Source organism: Leptodactylus fuscus, chromosome 6 (assembly GCF_031893055.1).
Source record: "Leptodactylus fuscus isolate aLepFus1 chromosome 6, aLepFus1.hap2, whole genome shotgun sequence".
In the NCBI taxonomy this organism is placed as follows: Eukaryota; Metazoa; Chordata; class Amphibia; order Anura; family Leptodactylidae; genus Leptodactylus; species Leptodactylus fuscus.
In genome coordinates, this window is record NC_134270.1 from 30,737,458 (window position 1) to 30,758,311 (window position 20,854).

The 20,854-nt window shown below is 44.4% G+C and overlaps 1 protein-coding gene across 2 annotated transcripts in view; it reads left to right on the forward strand.

Moving 5' to 3' along the window:
• AGRN (agrin) overlaps positions 1 to 20,854 on the forward strand; it is a 428,413-nt gene that overhangs the window by 336,823 nt on the left and 70,736 nt on the right. For both annotated transcript variants that reach the window (XM_075279649.1, XM_075279650.1), the window contains 7 exons: positions 5,163 to 5,327; positions 10,181 to 10,324; positions 11,532 to 11,656; positions 13,829 to 13,934; positions 14,168 to 14,518; positions 15,330 to 15,494; positions 17,524 to 17,651. In XM_075279649.1, coding sequence (XP_075135750.1) covers positions 5,163 to 5,327; positions 10,181 to 10,324; positions 11,532 to 11,656; positions 13,829 to 13,934; positions 14,168 to 14,518; positions 15,330 to 15,494; positions 17,524 to 17,651 — 1,184 coding nt within the window. The remainder of the gene's footprint in view (positions 1 to 5,162; positions 5,328 to 10,180; positions 10,325 to 11,531; positions 11,657 to 13,828; positions 13,935 to 14,167; positions 14,519 to 15,329; positions 15,495 to 17,523; positions 17,652 to 20,854) is intronic.

The following is a 20,854-nucleotide window of genomic DNA, read 5'->3' on the forward strand; positions in this document are numbered from 1 at the left end:
AGATAAGGCAGCACCCTAAATAAGACAGCACCCTAGATAAGAGAGCACCCTAGATAAAGCAGCACCCTAGATAAGGCAGCGCCCTAGATAAGGCAGCACCCTAGATAAGACAGCACCCTAGATAAGAGACCACCTTAGATAAGAGACCACCCTAGATAAGGCAGCACCCTAGATAAGAGAACACCCTAGATAAGACAGCACCCTAGATAAGAGAACACCCTAGATAAGACAGCACCCTAGATAAGAGAACACCCTAGATAAGACAGCACCCTAGATAAGACAGCACCCTAGATAAGGCAGCTCCCTAGATAAGAGAGCACCCTAGATAAGACAGCACCCTAGATAAGAGAGCACCCTAGATAAGGCAGCTCCCTAGATAAGACAGCACCCTAGATAAGAGAGCACCCTATATATGACAGCACCCTAGATAAGGCAGCACCCTAGATAAGGCAGCACCCTAGATAAGGCAGCACCCTAGATAAGGCAGCACCCTAGATAAGACAGCACCCTATATATGACAGCACCCTAGATAAGGCAGCACCCTAGATAAGACAGCGCCCTAGATAAGGCAGCGCCCTAGATAAGACAGCACCCTAGATAAGAGAGCACCCTAGATAAGGCAGCACCCTAGATAAGGCAGAACCCTAGATAAGGCAGCACCCTAGATAAGGCAGAACCCTAGATAAGGCAGCACCCTATATAAGGCATCACCCTAGATAAGACAGCGCCCTAGATAAGGCAGCGCCCTAGATAAGACAGCACCCTAGATAAGAGAGCACCCTAGATAAGGCAGCACCCTAAATAAGGCAGAACCCTAGATAAGGCAGCACCCTAGATAAGGCAGAACCCTAGATAAGGCAGCACCCTAGATAAGAGAGCACCCTAGATAAAGCAGCACCCTAGATAAGGCAGCTCCCTAGATAAGACAGCACCATAGATAAGGCAGCACCCTAGATAAGAGAGCACCCTAGATAAAGCAGCACCCTAGATAAGGCAGCTCCCTAGATAAGACAGCACCATAGATAAGGCAGCACTCTAGATAAGACAGCACCCTATATATGACAGCACCCTAGATAAGGCAGCACCCTAGATAAGGCAGCACCCTAGATAAGGCAGCTCCCTAGATAAGAGAGCACCCTAGATAAGACAGCACCCTAGATAAGAGAGCACCCTAGATAAGACAGCACCCTAGATAAGACAGCACCCTATATATGACAGCACCCTAGATAAGACAGCACCCTAGATAAGACAGCACCCTAGATAAGGCAGCACCCTAGATAAGACAGCACCCTATATATGACAGCACCCTAGATAAGACAGCACCCTAGATAAGGCAGCACCCTAGATAAGGCAGCACCCTATATAAGGCATCACCCTAGATAAGACAGCACCCTATATATGACAGCACCCTAGATAAGACAGCGCCCTAGATAAGGCAGCGCCCTAGATAAGACAGCACCCTAGATAAGGCAGAACCCTAGATAAGGCAGCACCCTATATAAGGCATCACCCTAGATAAGACAGCGCCCTAGATAAGGCAGCGCCCTAGATAAGACAGCACCCTAGATAAGAGAGCACCCTAGATAAGGCAGCACCCTAAATAAGGCAGAACCCTAGATAAGGCAGCACCCTAGATAAGGCAGAACCCTAGATAAGGCAGCACCCTAGATAAGAGAGCACCCTAGATAAAGCAGCACCCTAGATAAGGCAGCTCCCTAGATAAGACAGCACCATAGATAAGGCAGCACCCTAGATAAGAGAGCACCCTAGATAAAGCAGCACCCTAGATAAGGCAGCTCCCTAGATAAGACAGCACCATAGATAAGGCAGCACTCTAGATAAGACAGCACCCTATATATGACAGCACCCTAGATAAGGCAGCACCCTAGATAAGGCAGCACCCTAGATAAGGCAGCTCCCTAGATAAGAGAGCACCCTAGATAAGACAGCACCCTAGATAAGAGAGCACCCTAGATAAGACAGCACCCTAGATAAGACAGCACCCTATATATGACAGCACCCTAGATAAGACAGCACCCTAGATAAGACAGCACCCTAGATAAGGCAGCACCCTAGATAAGACAGCACCCTATATATGACAGCACCCTAGATAAGACAGCACCCTAGATAAGGCAGCACCCTAGATAAGGCAGCACCCTATATAAGGCATCACCCTAGATAAGACAGCACCCTATATATGACAGCACCCTAGATAAGACAGCGCCCTAGATAAGGCAGCGCCCTAGATAAGACAGCACCCTAGATAAGAGAGCACCCTAGATAAGGCAGCACCCTAGATAAGGCAGAACCCTAGATAAGGCAGCACCCTATATAAGGCATCACCCTAGATAAGACAGCGCCCTAGATAAGGCAGCGCCCTAGATAAGACAGCACCCTAGATAAGAGAGCACCCTAGATAAGGCAGCACCCTAAATAAGGCAGAACCCTAGATAAGGCAGCACCCTAGATAAGGCAGAACCCTAGATAAGGCAGCACCCTAGATAAGAGAGCACCCTAGATAAAGCAGCACCCTAGATAAGGCAGCTCCCTAGATAAGACAGCACCATAGATAAGGCAGCACCCTAGATAAGAGAGCACCCTAGATAAAGCAGCACCCTAGATAAGGCAGCTCCCTAGATAAGACAGCACCATAGATAAGGCAGCACTCTAGATAAGACAGCACCCTATATATGACAGCACCCTAGATAAGGCAGCACCCTAGATAAGGCAGCACCCTAGATAAGGCAGCTCCCTAGATAAGAGAGCACCCTAGATAAGACAGCACCCTAGATAAGAGAGCACCCTAGATAAGACAGCACCCTAGATAAGACAGCACCCTATATATGACAGCACCCTAGATAAGACAGCACCCTAGATAAGACAGCACCCTAGATAAGGCAGCACCCTAGATAAGACAGCACCCTATATATGACAGCACCCTAGATAAGACAGCACCCTAGATAAGGCAGCACCCTAGATAAGGCAGCACCCTATATAAGGCATCACCCTAGATAAGACAGCACCCTATATATGACAGCACCCTAGATAAGAGAGCACCCTAGATGAGGCAGCACCCTAGATAAGGCAGAACCCTAGATAAGGCAGCACCCTAGATAAGGCAGAACCCTAGATAAGGCAGCACCCTAGATAAGGCAGCACCCTAGATAAGACAGCGCCCTAGATAAGGCAGCGCCCTAGATAAGACAGCACCCTAGATAAGAGAGCACCCTAGATAAGGCAGCACCCTAAATAAGGCAGAACCCTAGATAAGGCAGCACCCTAGATAAGGCAGAACCCTAGATAAGGCAGCACCCTAGATAAGAGAGCACCCTAGATAAAGCAGCACCCTAGATAAGGCAGCTCCCTAGATAAGACAGCACCATAGATAAGGCAGCACTCTAGATAAGACAGCACCCTATATATGACAGCACCCTAGATAAGGCAGCACCCTAGATAAGGCAGCACCCTAGATAAGGCAGCTCCCTAGATAAGAGAGCACCCTAGATAAGACAGCACCCTAGATAAGAGAGCACCCTAGATAAAGCAGCACCCTAGATAAGGCAGCTCCCTAGATAAGACAGCACCCTATATATGACAGCACCCTAGATAAGACAGCACCCTAGATAAGGCAGCACCCTAGATAAGACAGCACCCTATATATGACAGCACCCTAGATAAGACAGCACCCTAGATAAGGCAGCACCCTAGATAAGGCAGCACCCTAGATAAGGCAGCACCCTATATAAGGCATCACCCTAGATAAGACAGCACCCTATATATGACAGCACCCTAGATAAGACAGCACCCTAGATAAGAGAGCACCCTAGATAAGGCAGCACCCTAGATAAGGCAGAACCCTAGATAAGGCAGCACCCTAGGCCCCAGTCTGGTTTATGTAGTATTATGGATAAACTCTGACCAGTGCTCTCCTGAAATCACAGATGGAGGTGCCTTTTCACATTAGCTTTAGGGCCATGTTCCTGCGAGAAGAAAACTCACTATATAATGAAAAAAAATGTTCTGTTCTTCCCAATCCTCACCCCAAGCAGCATTCTGTAAATGTCAGCCAAGGTACCTAGCACCTGTTAGCCAGGCTTTAGACAGCTGCTATCTCTGTCGCCCCGGCGTTCGGAGAAAGAGGGCAATATGGCAAGCTTAATCCATCTCCTTCTCCGTCTTCTTGGAGACGCCGCATCTCACTGGCTGTGAATGGAGAGCCACACTTGCTGTACAACACATGTTTCCAGCAGCCAGCTGAAGATTAATTCGCTCATTCCAAAGTCACAGCGAATCCTAGAAATTCATCTTGCTGTTTTTTTTGTTTTTTTTTTCCTAACTTTCTCCGCACCTCTACAGATGGAAATGGCTGCATCCCGTGCCAGCTGTTCTAGGTCCGTGTTGTCACCTGCTATGTTACTGTGCGCGGTTATTAATAGCTGACATCTAAATGCAGAGAAATACACGGTGACATATTGCTCGCTGTGTCGTCAGCTTAGCCTCCGACTGATTAACCCTTTTTCTCAATGCAAGGGCTTAAAGCCTGCAATGAATCATGGGTAGTATTTGTGAATAAGTCATCATTTTGCCTGTAGGTGATAGCAGGCGGGTTGACTGGTCCTAGGGAAATATTTGCTCATTGACTAAATCACTTACTGTGATAAATAACCAGAATAACTAAATAGAAACAGGAGGTGGAAGTGCGGTCTATTATTGTCACGTGTTGACGTCTTCGCCTCTTGTGACTTGCCTGGTATTTAACACAATTGGGCGCAGGGTAAACAGTCACCATAAGTGATAGTTCCCCGTGATAATAAAAGAGGATTGGCTCGTAGCCATAAATTTATCGCCGTGAATGGACAAGGTTAAATAACCCAGTCCAAGTATATATCCCCGATGTGGTGTTATACGAAACTCTTCGCTGCAGGGACTCGTGACCTTTTATCACTGTCCCTCGCACAGCCGCGCACAATGACACACTGGCAGCGGAGGATGCCATATGGAACTACTTAAAAGATTTAATGTCTCACTACATAGAGCATAACTTTATGTGTCCTCTTACCTTTGGCTGCCAGCTGGATTTTTAGTTTGGCAGTGAAACGGATAATTAAAATGACATGAAAGCCTTACAGGTCATTGACACAGATTCTCTCTGCTTTTCCCAGGCAGCTGCCAGTGTAACGTCCACGGTTCCTATGGGGGTACTTGTGATCCTACCACCGGCCAGTGCTCCTGTAAACCCGGTGTCGGTGGACTGAAGTGTGACCGCTGTGAGCCTGGATTCTGGAATTTCCGAGGGATTGTGACCGATAAGAAAAGCGGCTGTACACGTGAGTGTCACCTAGAAAAATCAGAGAGTATGACCGGAAGAATGGATTGAATGGGAAAAAGGATGAGGGAAGAGTTCTAAGTATATTATAGTGTCAATGTATCAGAATGGTGTATCGTATGCAATAGCATTTATAAAAACGACATAGTCACCTATTCCCGATGCGCCATTGACCTTTCCCCTATCGAGCCAGGAATCATCATATTGTAAGGTTGATATGATTGCTAAGTCCACTGCAATGGAAAAGAACAGTCAGTAATTATTCTGATTATTAACAGCAGCACAGAGCATTGCAGCTAATGATTTTAGTGAAATTAAGTTTATTTTACACTAGTATTATTACTAAAATTTCTCCCCTTTGGTTTACTTTCACAGCCATGATTCTAGTCCAAATTTGCATGGTCTAGATCAGGGGTAGGAAACCTTCAACACTCCATCTGCTATGAAACTACAACTCCCAACAAGCTCCATTCACTTCCATGGGAGTTCCAAGAACAGCCGAGCAAGTATGCATGCTGGGATTTGTAGTTTTGCAACAGCTGGAGTGCTGAAGGTTCCCGACTCCTGGTCTAGACTCCATAGACAACACATGGACTCATTGTCATGAATGGGACTCTGCAAACTACTGTTTTTTCATACTGGCCCATGGCTGTTGTGAACAAAAATTGCAACATATTCTATACTAGTATATTTTGTCCAAGCCAGAATAGCAAATATTAGTGTGCACCATTATGGTCAATAATATAAAACGTCAGTGGGAATAAGGACTAAGGAATTGATTTGCGGGGTAACTGGGGAAATTCATCTATGGTAGTGCTTACCATTCTTGTTGTACATCTGCACCATATATAATTATACTGTATAGCCTTCACTTCCAGTGCTTGGAGTCCAGGCCTGTATAATTTCTGAGCTGTACAAATGAATTATAGGACACCCATAGACTTCTATGTGGTTCTGCTGTATCTCAGTGACTCCAGTTTTATATCACATTCTCCATTATTCTTGGAGTTACAGTTTATGATGTTGACATTTTATTAGGTAATTGCTTAAAATGAATCTGTTACCAGGGTCACGTGAATCTGTGTTTTCTCCTTGTGAATCGGTTCCTCCATTGATAAGATATGACTTTTCTAATATGCAAAGGAGATCTTTGGAGCAATGAGGGGATTTGCACTTACCTCTATGAGCAATGACAACGCCCTCGTTGCTCCAAAGAGTTAATTTGTATATTGGAAAAAAAAAACAATATCTCAAAAATGGAGTCACCGATTTACAAGGGGAAAACACTGTTCAGGTGACCCTAGGGGTTGATATACTTAGGACTGATGACAGACTCCCTTTAAAGAGTCTAGGGGATATTGTCACTCCTTAGGGAGAGACCACCATATAGGTGTGTGGAGACTTATTAAGCCTTTAGCACTCCACTTCGCAAAGGACCATGGGAAGAATATGCAAATCTGTCTTCCATGATGTAATTAGGAAGTCAGGATGTCTTCCTAACTACATCAGGGAAGACAGGCTTGCACATTCCAGTGAGCGCCCTCTATTGGTTTGCAACACTGAGGCAGCAGCTGACTTCCTAATTGCATCATGGAAGACAGATTTGCATATTCTTCCCATGGTCCTTTAAAGAGTCTATACACTTTTATGTTCCCTGCACAGTCCACAATGTCAGCACCTGACGCTACACCAGAGAACCAGATCGCACGTGAGAACAAAGTGTAGGTTTGCTAGCAGCAATTCACTAAGAGGCTAAGATATCCGTTCCAATGGGAGCGTTAAATGCACATTCATATAAAGGATAAAGCCTTTCTTCATGTCCAGGTGCTTGTAACATATGCGAATAGGAGATGAGTAGAACTTTGTCTTTTGACAAGACAGTGCCGCGATCAAGTATTATACGGTTAATTATCCATTCCGGAGGCAGAATACCTTGTGCTTAACTTTCACAGTAACAGCAATTTTTGGACTCAGCAAAACATTTTGGAATAGATTTCCAGAACCTGTGATTCCCGCCGGATAGTAAGAGCCTGAGGCAAGGATTGATTCAAGCATATAAAGCTGAAGGCATGATACTAAATTACACATTGAAGAGCCGGCTTAGGTATGATGGATGACTGCGATGGGGCGTTCACCAGCTCAGGAACCGTCAATGCCATAAGGGGACCCCAGCACATCCGGCATTATGTTATAGGAAGACAATGCTTCCTTGTTGCTCCTTGTCTGAGCGTTTAATTTAGTACAATGCAGTGAAATAGACACTAGTTTGCATAGCTGGCTCGCTGCATCGTCCAGGAACGTCTTGTGGGTCATATCCGCCCTACAGGCAGTCACTTGTCACTTACGTATTGGAAGCCAAGAGTCTGTCATTTTGGCAGCAGGACAGGCATAATGAGCCAGGTAGAGGGAATCACAAGACCTGCAGGCAAGGAGATAGCCGAGTAGTGACCACTGTACGGCTTATCTAAATAGCATACATGTCATTATATCCTTCAGGTTATTTAACCAATGGCAGTCTGATGGCCGCTAAGGCCATTATTACTTATCATGCAAACAGCAGGCCTTACAGAAAGTACATTGCAGCCAGTCGTCTGAAGGTTCGTCTTTGTAGGCAATGTTAAAATCTACAATAAATGACTTCTTGTAAGTCAGTCATGACCGCAAAAATGAAATGTTTAGTCAGTACTCACAAGGGATGACTACCTGGTATTTGTCTTCCTCAGATCTTCCTCTTGGACTAGATGTGGTTGGAAAATCAACAGTATGTGAAAAATATGTCTGGGCTAAACATGTCTGCATGTCTCTATCCTCCATGGATTGTGTCATAGATTACTGTTGCTAACTTTCTATATTTCTAGGATCTGTAACCAGGGATTCAGATTTCTAGGTCTTGGCCCTTCTTTACTATTCCTATTTGCTGGTAAAAAAAAAATCTGGGCAAAATAGTGCTGCATACTCCGCTATGTTGTCTAGTTAAAAGCCAGACTCCTTACGGTGTACCCCTCCATATTTTATTTAAGAATGCTCTACACAGTAGAATTCCACTTCACCGGCCCCCACACTGTATAACACCCCCTGTAATGGCCCCACACAGTATAACACCCCCTGTAATGGCCCGCGCACTGTATAACACCCCCTGTAATGGCCCGCACACTGTATAACACCCCCTGTAATGGCCCGCGCACTGTATAACACCCCCTGTAATGGCCCCACACAGTATAACACCCCCTGTAATGACCCCACACAGTATAACACCCCCTGTAATGGCCCGCGCACTGTATAACACCCCCTGTAATGGCCCGCACACTGTATAACACCCCCTGTAATGGCCCCACACAGTATAACACCCCCTGTAATGGCCCCACACAGTATAACACCCCCTGTAATGACCCCACACAGTATAACACCCCCTGTAATGACCCCACACAGTATAACACCCCCTGTAATGACCCCACACAGTATAACACCCCCTGTATGACCCCACACAGTATAACACCCCCTGTAATGGCCCTCACACAGTATAACACCCCTTGTAATGACCCCACACAGTATAACACCCCCTGTAATGATCCCACACAGTATAACCCTCTTTCTTTACTGGTTTTCACACAGTATAGCTCCCTATCTTTACAGGCCCTCACAAAGTATAATACCCCCTTTACCGGCCCCTACCCATTATAATGCCCCCTATCCTAGTCCCCACACAGTAAAACCCCTCTTTGCTAGTTCTTACTCAGTAAAACACACCCCTTTACTGGCTCCCAAATAGTATAACCCCACTTTTACTGGTTCTTACAGTATAATGCCCCCACACAGTATAACACCCCATTTCCTGGCCCTCACACACTATACTGTCCCCTTTATTGCCCCCCAGGATACAGTCCCCTTTACTGGTGACGGTTCAGATCATTACGTTGTAAATATTTTTGTAAAAGACCTAATAAACCCACCACTGTGGGGCAGTCTCCATCTCTGGGGCAATTGTGTGGGTTGCATCTACCCATGTCTATGACTGTAGCTTTTCTCAGACCTTTTGTCCTGTTGGAAATGGCTGCAGCTCTGTCCCTTATGACTGGCTGCTGGGTACACACACAAGTCTATCACAGGCCCACCATCCATATGGTGGATGGAGGGATGATTTTTTTTTACATCCAACACAGAATCCGTATAAGGAACAGACTACTAAACTACTAGTGATTAGACATCATCTAACCTCACCAATTTTACCATAATCGGCCAACTATCTTATGTGTATCGTGCGTCCCAACTCTCCCCCAATAAATAATGTTGGTGTGGCCATTTTAGACCTTATCCTGCCTGATATTTTGCTCCACTGGAGTGTCTGACAGTGACTTACTCTTACTTATAAGAAAATTGAAAATATTAGAAATATTCCTATTATTTTTTCCACCTGCTTATGAAGATTATAATATTAAGATTTTTACCATGAGGGTCAATGTAGATTAGAGTCCAGTTGATCTATCTACGGTTCTCCACATGCTTCTTAGACATAGATGTCATAAAGATGACAGATAGAAAGAGATTATCTTTGTGCTTCTTGAATGGACACCATATGCACAAAGAATACAGATTAGTTGATTTCTTTTTACCTCTGGAATGAAATTCTACTCAAGACTCTCATCTGGAATAGACTATAAGTGTTTAGCTCCTTGATATTGTTCGAGGAACAATATGACTCTGGATATTCCGGCACTATACAAAGATCTCTTGCTATGCTATACATTACATAGATGACTCCAATGTATACAATATCCTGTAGGATATACAAGTTTATGAATATTTCTAGCTACTTGGAACACGCCGTCGCCATCATGGTTTGCTTCCATTTTACAGCATGTAACTGCGATCCAGTTGGAGCCGTACGTGATGACTGCGAACAGATGACCGGTCTATGTTCATGTAAGACGGGAATCTCTGGCCTGAAGTGCAGTCAGTGCCCAGATGGACGCAAGCCTGGCCTGAACGGCTGTGAGAAAGGTAAGGTTTTTAGCATTGTTGGAGGTGTATCCTGGTCTCGGCCATTATATATAAGTATTCTTCTTACCAAGTTGGGAATAACCCATATTTATGTTCTGTGTCAGAGTTGCACCAGCAGGTGAAGCGCGCACAGAAATCTTTTTCTCCAGATTCTGTATTGAATGTCGACACAATCAATAATAATTTACCTTCTTCAGTGACTACAGCAGAATGAAAACAGATTTGAGCGAGCATGGAAACACAGCAAAATGAAAGCTGACAACATTTTACAATTGATCGGCCAACGTAGGCTGCTCATTACCCTATCTGTCTCATGTCCATAGCTGCAGGGGAAGATTTAAAGGAATACCGCCCACGGGGGTTTAATGGAAAATATTGCATGAATACAATGTACCATAGTAGAGTTCATCAAAGGATACATGTTAGGATTAGTGGTCGGAGTGTATTCCCTATTGATGGGTCCTTTCCCAACTCCCATGGTTATATTACATAAGTTGGATTTAAGCCACCTATTTAGAAAAAGCCCCTTCTGTCATGAGCCTTGGGCGCTGTCCAGATGGCCAAATAGTCAGTCATTCCCCATCTAGAGTTAAGTTAGGGTCCATTTGCTTAGTTGGCTGTGGGATCATTGCTCCTTGAACAAGAGTTTCCAAAGGAATTCTGACTATAGGATAACCTCTAGATTTGGGCATGTCAGGACTCGCTCACATCTACGCCCCGGATCTCCGTTTTGGAGGTTTCCATTTCCTGCCCGAAACTGGACAGGAGACGGAAACCTGGAGTCATTTTTCAAACCCATTCTGGGTTTGGAAAGTGTCCGGCCGTGAGCGCCGGTGAGCATTTTGTGGTCTCCGCGGCGAAACCGTTTTTTTTTTACCGGACACAAAGTCAGACATGCAGAACCGATGGCTGGACATGGTCTGCTAGGTTTCTGTCTTCTGTTGGCAGAAGACGGAAACCTGAAAACTTAGATCGGGCGCTGGTGTGAACCCAGCGTCATGTGATAGTCACCCTTTGTGAACCCTGTTATAAACACACTGTATCATCTGACTTATATCCATACATCTTACACGTTTTATTCTTTAGAAATACTGTACAATGGGGCAGATCTATTACTATAATATGCAATTTTTTAGTTTACAAAATAATTTACGTAAATAATTGTAACCACAAATTCATTTTCCATTCTTTTTATTTTTTTGTCCAGATCCATCAGCACCTAAAACATGCCGTGATATTCAGTGCCAGTTTGGGGCAACTTGTGTGGTGGTTGGAGGCACTGCCCATTGTGAATGTCCTTCGCCCCTGTGCCCAGAATCTAATCTAACTAAGGTAAGCCGAAGAACAATGGTAATCCTAACAATACTCTTCCATAGACTTCTACTGTTAGAGGGGATGTTCCATACAGTCCAGTGATGATGCTGAGCTGTAAGGCCCACCCTTTTGACAATGGGGAGATATCAGTGAGATGTCGACGCAAAAGTTCCTCTTTAGGCCGGGGCCCCATGTAGTGTTTTTCTAGCGAATCCCACCAATATCTCCAGCACTAGGGTGCATACCGGCAAAGCCAACAGTGCACTGAATTCAGCGCCCTGCTGACTTTCTAGCAGTATATAATACCGCACATTGATGAGGACATGAAAGCTCTTCTTTAATGTTATGTATGTTAAGGTGACCATGTAAATTCGATTAATGTTAACCAAACCTTCCATTTTGGCCGGACCAACGCACTGAGAATCTAATATAATTTAGGATATCGTGACTTTCCACCTGTTAGGCGAAAGAAAGATCGTGCTGTTGGAATTCAACATGTCTGAATCTTTTGTTCCCAGGGGAGATCTATCTAAAATATACATCCAGCTTTCGTCCTGAAGACAGAATTGCAGCTTTCCCTGTAGATCTGGAGTGGAGGCGCTTCATAGGAAGCCAATTATGTCGGAAGACAGATTATTATTTTTTAGATTATAAGGGTTACGTTCTGACCTTCAGCTAAGTGCACATGAGAGATACTCACAGCAGTCAGTTTTATATTTGCTTTCAACTTTTTAACAAATGTTAAGTCTGAAGACCTATACTCATTGTCTGACGGACTAAGCCTAGAAAGCTTCGGCATTGCTGAACCCAGATGGACGCACAGGGGAAGCCGACCGATTTTACAGACTGATTATGACAACAAGGGAACACTTGACCTACATAGAGAGTAGATCAATTCAGAAAAACACACAGCATGAGGACATATCCAGTGTAGATAAACATACAGGCCCTCGGCATATAGAATTGCATTAATAATTTATTTCTCTGGTTGACCTTAACACTGCATGGATTTCATGATTCATTTCCTCCATGCTACCTGCATTTACACATTTATTTTAACCATAGTGGCCTTATCTGCAAATTTTTTAAAGAAATATCATTATTTTATAGGGAGTTTTAGTAATCTAGGTGTATAAATATTATATATACTGGATATCACATATACGACTTCCTTCACAACACTCTATAATAGAGATGAGCGAACAGTAAAATGTTCAAGGTTCGATATTCGTTTCGAGTAGCCCCTCAATATTCGACTACTCGAATCGAATATTGAACCCTATTATAGTCTATGGGGGGAAAATGCTCGTTTCAGGGGGAGGCAACGTTCGATCAAATTATACTTACCAAGTCCACGAGTGAGGGTCAGGCTGGATCCTCCGAGAAGTCTTCTCCTTGCAGCGTCTTCCGGCTCTGAATTCACTCTGCCAGGCATGGGGCCTGGGCAGAGCCAACTGCGCATGCCTGCACTACAAGCGGACATGCACAGTCGGCTCTGTCCAGGCCCGATGCCTGGCAGAGTAAATTCAGAGCCGGAAGACGCCGCGGGGAAGCTGAACGGAGAAGACTTCTAAAGGTAGGAGAAGAACCAGCATTGATTGGCCGACTGTATAGCATTCGGCCAATCAATGCTGGTTCTGCATCAAACTTTTCCATTCGAATAGCGAGTGGTACTCGATCGAGGACGAGTATTTCGAATACCGTAGTATTCGATCAAATACCTACTCGATCGAATACTACTCGCTCATCTCTACTCTATAACCAATGTTCTAAGCTCTAGACATATGTGTTAAATGGATGGCTCCAATGGATGGGATACAGTGGTATATACAACCCCATTGTAATAAATTGTATACTGCGTGGCATATGTTTGTTACTGAATGCGTTTTTTTGTACTATACCGTCCTGATGTAGGCTATATGGGCAATGTAGCGACATGGACACATCACTATACTGAGGGTCCAAGTTCCTGTACCAGATACCTTTGAATGGAGCACACATGCACGCTGTCACTCCACTCGACAGGATTTACTGATCTGAGTACAGCACTCAGCTCTCCTCTATTGCAGCAGATGAAACATTTGTCATGATGTTTACGGCCGTAGTTCCAGTGCTTTGACTACCTGTGATCTTTACTGATGCTTTTTCCCATATAGTTGATAGAATAATGTATACGTGCCTGTGTTGTAGGTCTGTGGCTCTGATGGAGTGACCTATGGAGATTGGTGTCAGCTGAAAACAATTGCTTGCAGACAAGGTCGGACTATTACAGTGAAGCACACCGGACCCTGCCAAGGTATCGTGTTTTCACCCTGATCAGATAACAATACCAAGAGTTTTGTCAAACCGAGGTGGCATTTTATATGTATTTCAATATCTCAATTTTTTTTTAATGTTTACTGCATAGCCCAATTCTAAAGTATTGTGGATGAAATGGAAATGGGGGTGTCCAGGGACTGTTTAAACACTTATGTCCTCTGTTATATTATTATTTTCTAATTTTTTTTGTTCCAATTATTTCTTTTCAAGAAACCATGACAGTTGCCAATCTTCAGACATTGGCCCCTACAGGGACCCCGGCACCACCCATTGGCCGGTCACTTCCTACACCAACAACCCCAAGAGCTCGTCATCCTAGTAAAAACACTGACTCCTACCCATTAATTTTGGAGACTGAAAGTCCTCAACAGCGTTACACCAGTACTCACAGGCCAGTGACACAGACACACGTTGTCCGCACCTCCACAGTCAAACCGGCAATAACCATAGCCACCAGGCGTCCCACTACAACTCAGGCATATGATGAATCTGGAAGTGGCAGTGGGTATGATGACTTGGAAACAAGTGGAGATCGGGAAAACAGTGGAACTGAGCCCTCAGGTAGGTGGACAATCTTTTTTTAAGGCCTTAGGCAGAAAAATATTAGTATATTTGACATGCTGCGATTTCCAAACCGCAACTGTTGCGGTTCTACAATGTGCAATTTTACAGCGACTGTAAAATGTTGGGGTTTTACGCCATATAGGGCCTCGGCCTCATAGATAAGCCTCCTTGGCTGAGAAGTATCTTGCCCAGCTGTCCCACACACATGCATAGGGCCAGGGCAAGAGGTGCATATGTACTGGGGGAGGGGAGAAAACTGTTGTCAGGCTCTTCTGATAGTGGCTTACCTTCCTGAGAACAAAAGGCTTGGACAATTTATTATCGGAAGAGTCAGGAGCCCCTATACCCATCAGACATTTGGTTCAGCAAAACTGGCAGGTTGGGTTGAAGCACATCCAATTTTTAGTTTTAAGGTAAGTTCAAACGGGATTTTTGGTCAGGATTTTGAGGCCGTATCTGCCTCAAAATCCTGACGAAAAAGACGGTCAGTTATTTTTTTCCGAGAACCGTTGGTTCCGACTCCCGGAAAGAAGAAGCGATATGCTCATTCTTTCAGGAGGATTCGCCTCGTGACATCCGCCTGAAGACACTCCCTCCCGACTAGGCCCATTCATTTGGGCCTAATCTGGAGCACAGTCCGTGACTGGATACCACAGCACTGCACCGACATCCAGTCACAGCTACCCATGTTTTGGATCGGAACCTGAAGCGGCCTCCACCTCTGGTTCCGGACCTAAAAACCCTGTGTGAATCCGGCTTTAGTCTTCAACCATGAGTATGTCAGCTAATCTCCTTTTATTTTCCACAGGCGACATATTTGACGGAGGAGATGAGCAGCAAGAAGAAGATGAGGAGAGAAAGGACTTTGACACTACACCCGTCATGGAAAGGGCCAGCTGCTACAATACACCTCTAGGATGTTGCTCAGATGGAAAGACACCAGCGATTGACACTGATGGCACAAACTGTCCAAGTAAGTGTTCTACCATGTGAAACATTGCATGATATACAGTATATGACATTTAGATGAGTTATTCTTTATTCCCTTGAAAACACACAAAAATATCTATAATTATAAGTTACATTTTGGATATTCCTCACACCCAGTTATTAGCGAGTCACTCATTTCTATACTTTGCTTCAATGGATTGTGTTATTATCAACAACTGTAATAAAGCAGTTTTTGTGGCGATCAGCTGATCCTGGGTTCCGACACCCCAGTCGATTGGTTGATTTTGCAGGTTTGTTGTCACAAATCAGAACAATAACTACTGATACTTAGCGAATCTTGGCTCTGGCTTATAAAGGATATCCAAAGTGGGAGATCTCCCTATAGGGATTCTTAGGGGGGCATTCACACGGAGTAACGCCGGGCGTGTATCACAGCCGTACACGCCGGCGTTACGGCAGACTGCCGAACACTTCCCATTCACTTCAATGGGAGCGCTCGTAAACGCCGCTGTTACGAGCGCTCCCATTGAAGTGAATGGGAAGTGTTCGGCAGTCTGCCGTAACGCCAGCGTGTACGGCTGTGATACATGCCCAGCGTTACTCCGTGTGAATGCCCCCTAAATGTCCTGGAGGAACAACTGCTCTTTTCTTGCTCATATAGTCATCACTCAATCCTCAAATGAAATTATGTTTCTAGATTTTTGGATTTTAAATCTATTTCAATATATAGGAAATAGGATACAGTTTGATATTGTGTGAGTCAACCTATAGCTGAGTCCAAGAGTGGCTTTTTTAGATCCTAATTCTGACTCTTCCTAGAAGATTAGTGCGGGCAGGGGCTGATTCCTTTGCTGTAAAGGTGGAGAGTAAGTGCCGTGCAATGGTTCACGCTGTCTAAAGTCAGTCTGACCTGAGATAGGACCCTTTCTTCACTGATTCAGTACTATTCTCCATACCTGAATCTGTATTCACATATGGACTAAAGAGGACCTATCAAATGATCTGAAAAGCCCAATGATATACATCCAAATCTGTTTAGCTATTCCAAAGCTATAAGCCCTTTTAGTGTTGATGCAAATTACGGTATAATAGGGGTCGACAACACCGCATGATAAACAACAAGCAGAGACCCCTTCACCAAAGAAACCACAGATACATCTACTTGCCTTATGTATTCTATGTGGTATCAATATCAACATGAAGAGGGCTTATATCTTTGGAATGGCTGAAGGGATTTGTATAAACAAAACACGAATATACTCAGGACTATCAGATGATATATGACAAATAACTATCCAGACTGAATGTATTACTGTGTTCGATCCACTGTGTGCATAGAATCCAAAAATGCTGATAAAAGAGACAAATATTGAATGTAGATCTAAGGCTGGCCATAGACATTCGATAGCAGTTAGCCAAGAGTTATTTCATACACTGTCATACTCAAGTCAACTGAGCGGAATGTTTTGTCAATAGGAATTGTCTCCTCTGGTGACAATTCCTAGAAAAGAAAGGGATCGGACATGTTGAAATCCAACTGCCCAATCCTTCTGACATTAGGTGAGACTCAGGACACCCCTGGGATCTTACATTCAGCGGGTTTGGCTGACGTTCACCTAATATGTATCAGTCCTGAGAGACATAATCTGATTTTTTCATAAAACAAAGTGTGTGCGGAGATCCCTTGTAATACATTTGTGGGTGTAACTGTCTAATCTTTCTTACCTATGTCTTCCTCTTAACTGCGTATTCTTGTTCTTTTTATTGCCCAACTAGTACAGGCTTCGTATTAAGCCGCTTCTCACGGGAAGTTATCCTGACCGGTAAAGTGATGCGCTACTTGCCCTCTTCACAGGGGGGCGCTACATATACATCCCCACTCTAAATCAAGTACTAACCTTCCATAGTTCAGCCCTGTGTCATGCTACTAACCCTGGCCATAATACTTCTCACCTGTCAGAGGGGCCTAGGGAAGAGCGGTAGGCAGTATCTCCAATCCAAGAACCATCATAGTATTAACGTCCATGTGTATCCTTCTGTTATTTCCCCAGAAACTAAGACATTTGAAGGCGTTCTCATTGTTGAAGAGCTGGAAAATCAAGAGGTCTTCTACACCCCGGAGATGTCAGACTACAAGTCAGAACTGTTTGGCGAGACCGCCAGGAGCATTGAGAATGCGGTAAGTTTACTCTCTCGTGAGGTAACATGGTCGATCGGAAGATTCGTGGCTATTGACATGAATATTCATAAAATAGATTTTATATAGATTTGTCCTATATGTAAGGCGTAATACAGCGTTCAAAGGTGAAGGTGCTGAAGGCCTCGATAACCGAGAACCCACTTTTCGTCGGGCCAATTGCCTCCCCATAAACATTCAGTTTTAATTTTCAGAGAAATGGAAAATTCCACACAGCGTGACTGCCATTGCGGCATAGGCGACATAATCTAAAACTTCAAAGCCGGATTAGTAGTCAGGCAGACAGTAGTTTTCACTCAGGCATATTATATGGGTCCATCCAATTAGCTTCTAACCGGCTGCTGGCAGGGACTACTGACAAGGTGCGGCTGAGCATTACCGGCACGTCCTTTACTGCTGAATATTGATATTCCAGGGTGTTTTACTGCGTATTCCTATAGTTTGACATTGTTATTATGCGCTAATATTACTGAGTATATATCTCATGTACTATATGACATATTGCTATTGTAATTCCACTGTATATCAGTCAGATATGCATTGCAAATTTTAGCTAACCTTGAGCAGCCCTTACTATGGGTACAGCCGTATACCGTACTACATGGCTGCCAGTCATTGAAATGAAAGATTTAGGCTAAGGACCCACAGGACGTCCCGCAACAATAAAGCGCTGCGGGGAAAAAACACGGAGGTGCATTGTGCTTCTTCCTGCAGCACTTAAGGTGCATTCACACTACTGATACGCTGCCTGATTCTGAATGTTAAAACACGTTCAGAACTAGCCCGTATAAAGCAGATCCCATTCATTTCAATGGGAGCCGGCATACAAGCGCTCCCCATAGAGATGAAAGGGCTGCTTTTTTCACTACGAGCACTCCCATTGAAGTGAGTGGGAAGTGCTCGCGTGTACGGCTAGCTCAGCTCATTCCGAGCCGTACACGTGAGCACATCCCATTCACTTCAATGGGAGTGCTCGTAGTGAAAAAAGCAGCCCATTCATTTCTATAGGGAACGCTTGTATGCCGGCTCCCATTGAAATGAATGGGATCTGCTTTATACGTGCTGATTCTGAATGTGTTTTAACATTCAGAATCAGGCAGCGTATCAGTAGTGTGAATGCACCTTAAGTGCTTAGACAGAAAATTTGCTGAGTTTTCCTCCGCGGACTTTCTGTTACAATTATACCTATGGGGAAACCACCAGCGTTTCCACAGTTATCTGTGTGCTTTCCACGCGCTGCCCGCACGAGTCATGCAGACAGGAAAGTAGATCCCTGCGGAGATCTGGCGGCAAGTACATGGACCCCATTATAGTCTATGGGGTTCGTGTACTTTCACTGCACACCGCTTGCACCCTCATGCGCACTCCCCTGGACGGAATACAAACGCTGATGTGAACGAGGCCTTGGAATGGTTTGTTTATGCAGACAGCTCTAGTTACTAAACTTCATTCTTCTTCTAGAACAGTGGTGCCCAATACGTCGATCGCGATTTTCCAGTCGATCACAAAGGAAGTATGGGTCGATTGCGTGACATTTTTTTTTTTTTTTTTTTTTTTTTTACTTTTTTTTTGTTTGAACCAGCGCAGGAGAGCTGCCACTCTCCTTGCACTGGTTCGGGCCTATTTACCAACCTCCCCGGACCTGTTCATTGCCGCCCCCGCTTCCCCTTGTACTATAGGCCGCGGCGGGCGGTAGTGAATAGGCCTGGGCCAGGCCGCAATCCCGCTACCGTCTTTTTAGATCCCTGAGTATAATAATCGGAGCCCCAGGGGAGGTGAGAGAACATAATAAACAATGTTACTTACCTCTCCGGGATCCGATGTCAATCTGACAATGCTGCGGCCCAGGCCCCGCCCGCAAGCCCCGCCCACAGGCCCCGCCCACAAGAAGTGGGTAGTAGATCTTTTGACTGGGTCATTTTATAAGTAGCTCGCATGCGGAAAAAGTGTGAGCACCCTGTTCTAGAAGGACGGAGGATCTCATAGTGACATTACAGATACGTTCGCCAACTGATTAGACTACCTGGGCCGTGTTTGCAAAAGAAAAGGCCATCAGCTTAGAATACAAGGAGGACCAAAATAACAGTCTGGGCGCTCACAATCTTGTCAGATTGCAAAGGGCATAATTTAATTAACACCTTGTTAAGCCGAGAAGCAGCGGCAGCGCCGAGGACTGGAAGCTTTCTGCTTTTGACATTTGAAACGAAAGTTCACCTTTTTTCATCCTCTGTTTTACATTTCCAATCTGAAACCAATTTATTAGTAATCTGTTTTTAATGTATTCCATATATTTACTTAAAGGCAGAAGAGCCGATTTTCTGTAATTAAATTTGAGGTGTTTGTGTTAAAAGTTGAACAGGGCTCTCTGTAAAGGGCGCCCATCACCTAGACAGCTATAGGGGTATGATATGGTTATTTACACAGGAGGTTAGATGGTAACACTTATTATTAAGTGGGACATAATAAGCATATATGCAAATCAACTAGACTTCACGAAGAACTTCCGATATAATTACCTCCCCTTTACGATCCACTCCTGACATTGGCTTTTAGCAGCATGTATGACAATACCCTTAAAAGGAGTTCATCGGGACTTTAAGGGAATATGTCACCATAATATTTTTTTAAACCAACTTTTTTATATAAACATTTTTTTTTTTTTAGAATTTATGAATTGAGTTAAAAAGATGTTATTGAGTAAAAAAAATCAGAATTTTAAAAAAAGTTTAGATCCTGCAATTTTCCCTCTGACCACTAAGCATAATCATAGATGGACACATTCCAATTCTGCTAAAGTTCCAATTCTGCTACATGTCGGGTTATGCTGTCCGCTTGAAAAGTCGGACATCTTTGGGAATGGACAGTTAAGGACAGACACGGACTGTAAAAGAACGCACCCGATGTCCATTTAAATCAATGCAAAATGTCACGGACACAGCTAGTGTCCGATGCTAATGTCCACACAAGATTTTGCACATTAGCAGCAGACACTAGCTGTCGGACACCGACGGTAGTGTGAACGCCCCCTAAGGTGGATTAAATTCCTTAGCACCTGTAACCATCACTATCAAGAATTCACTGTAGGGATGAGGTAGGGGCCCCAGACAAAACACTGCACCAGAGCCCACAAGACTTAAGATACGCCACTGTCCATGGATGTTTGCGGACCTGAACAACGGAGAGAC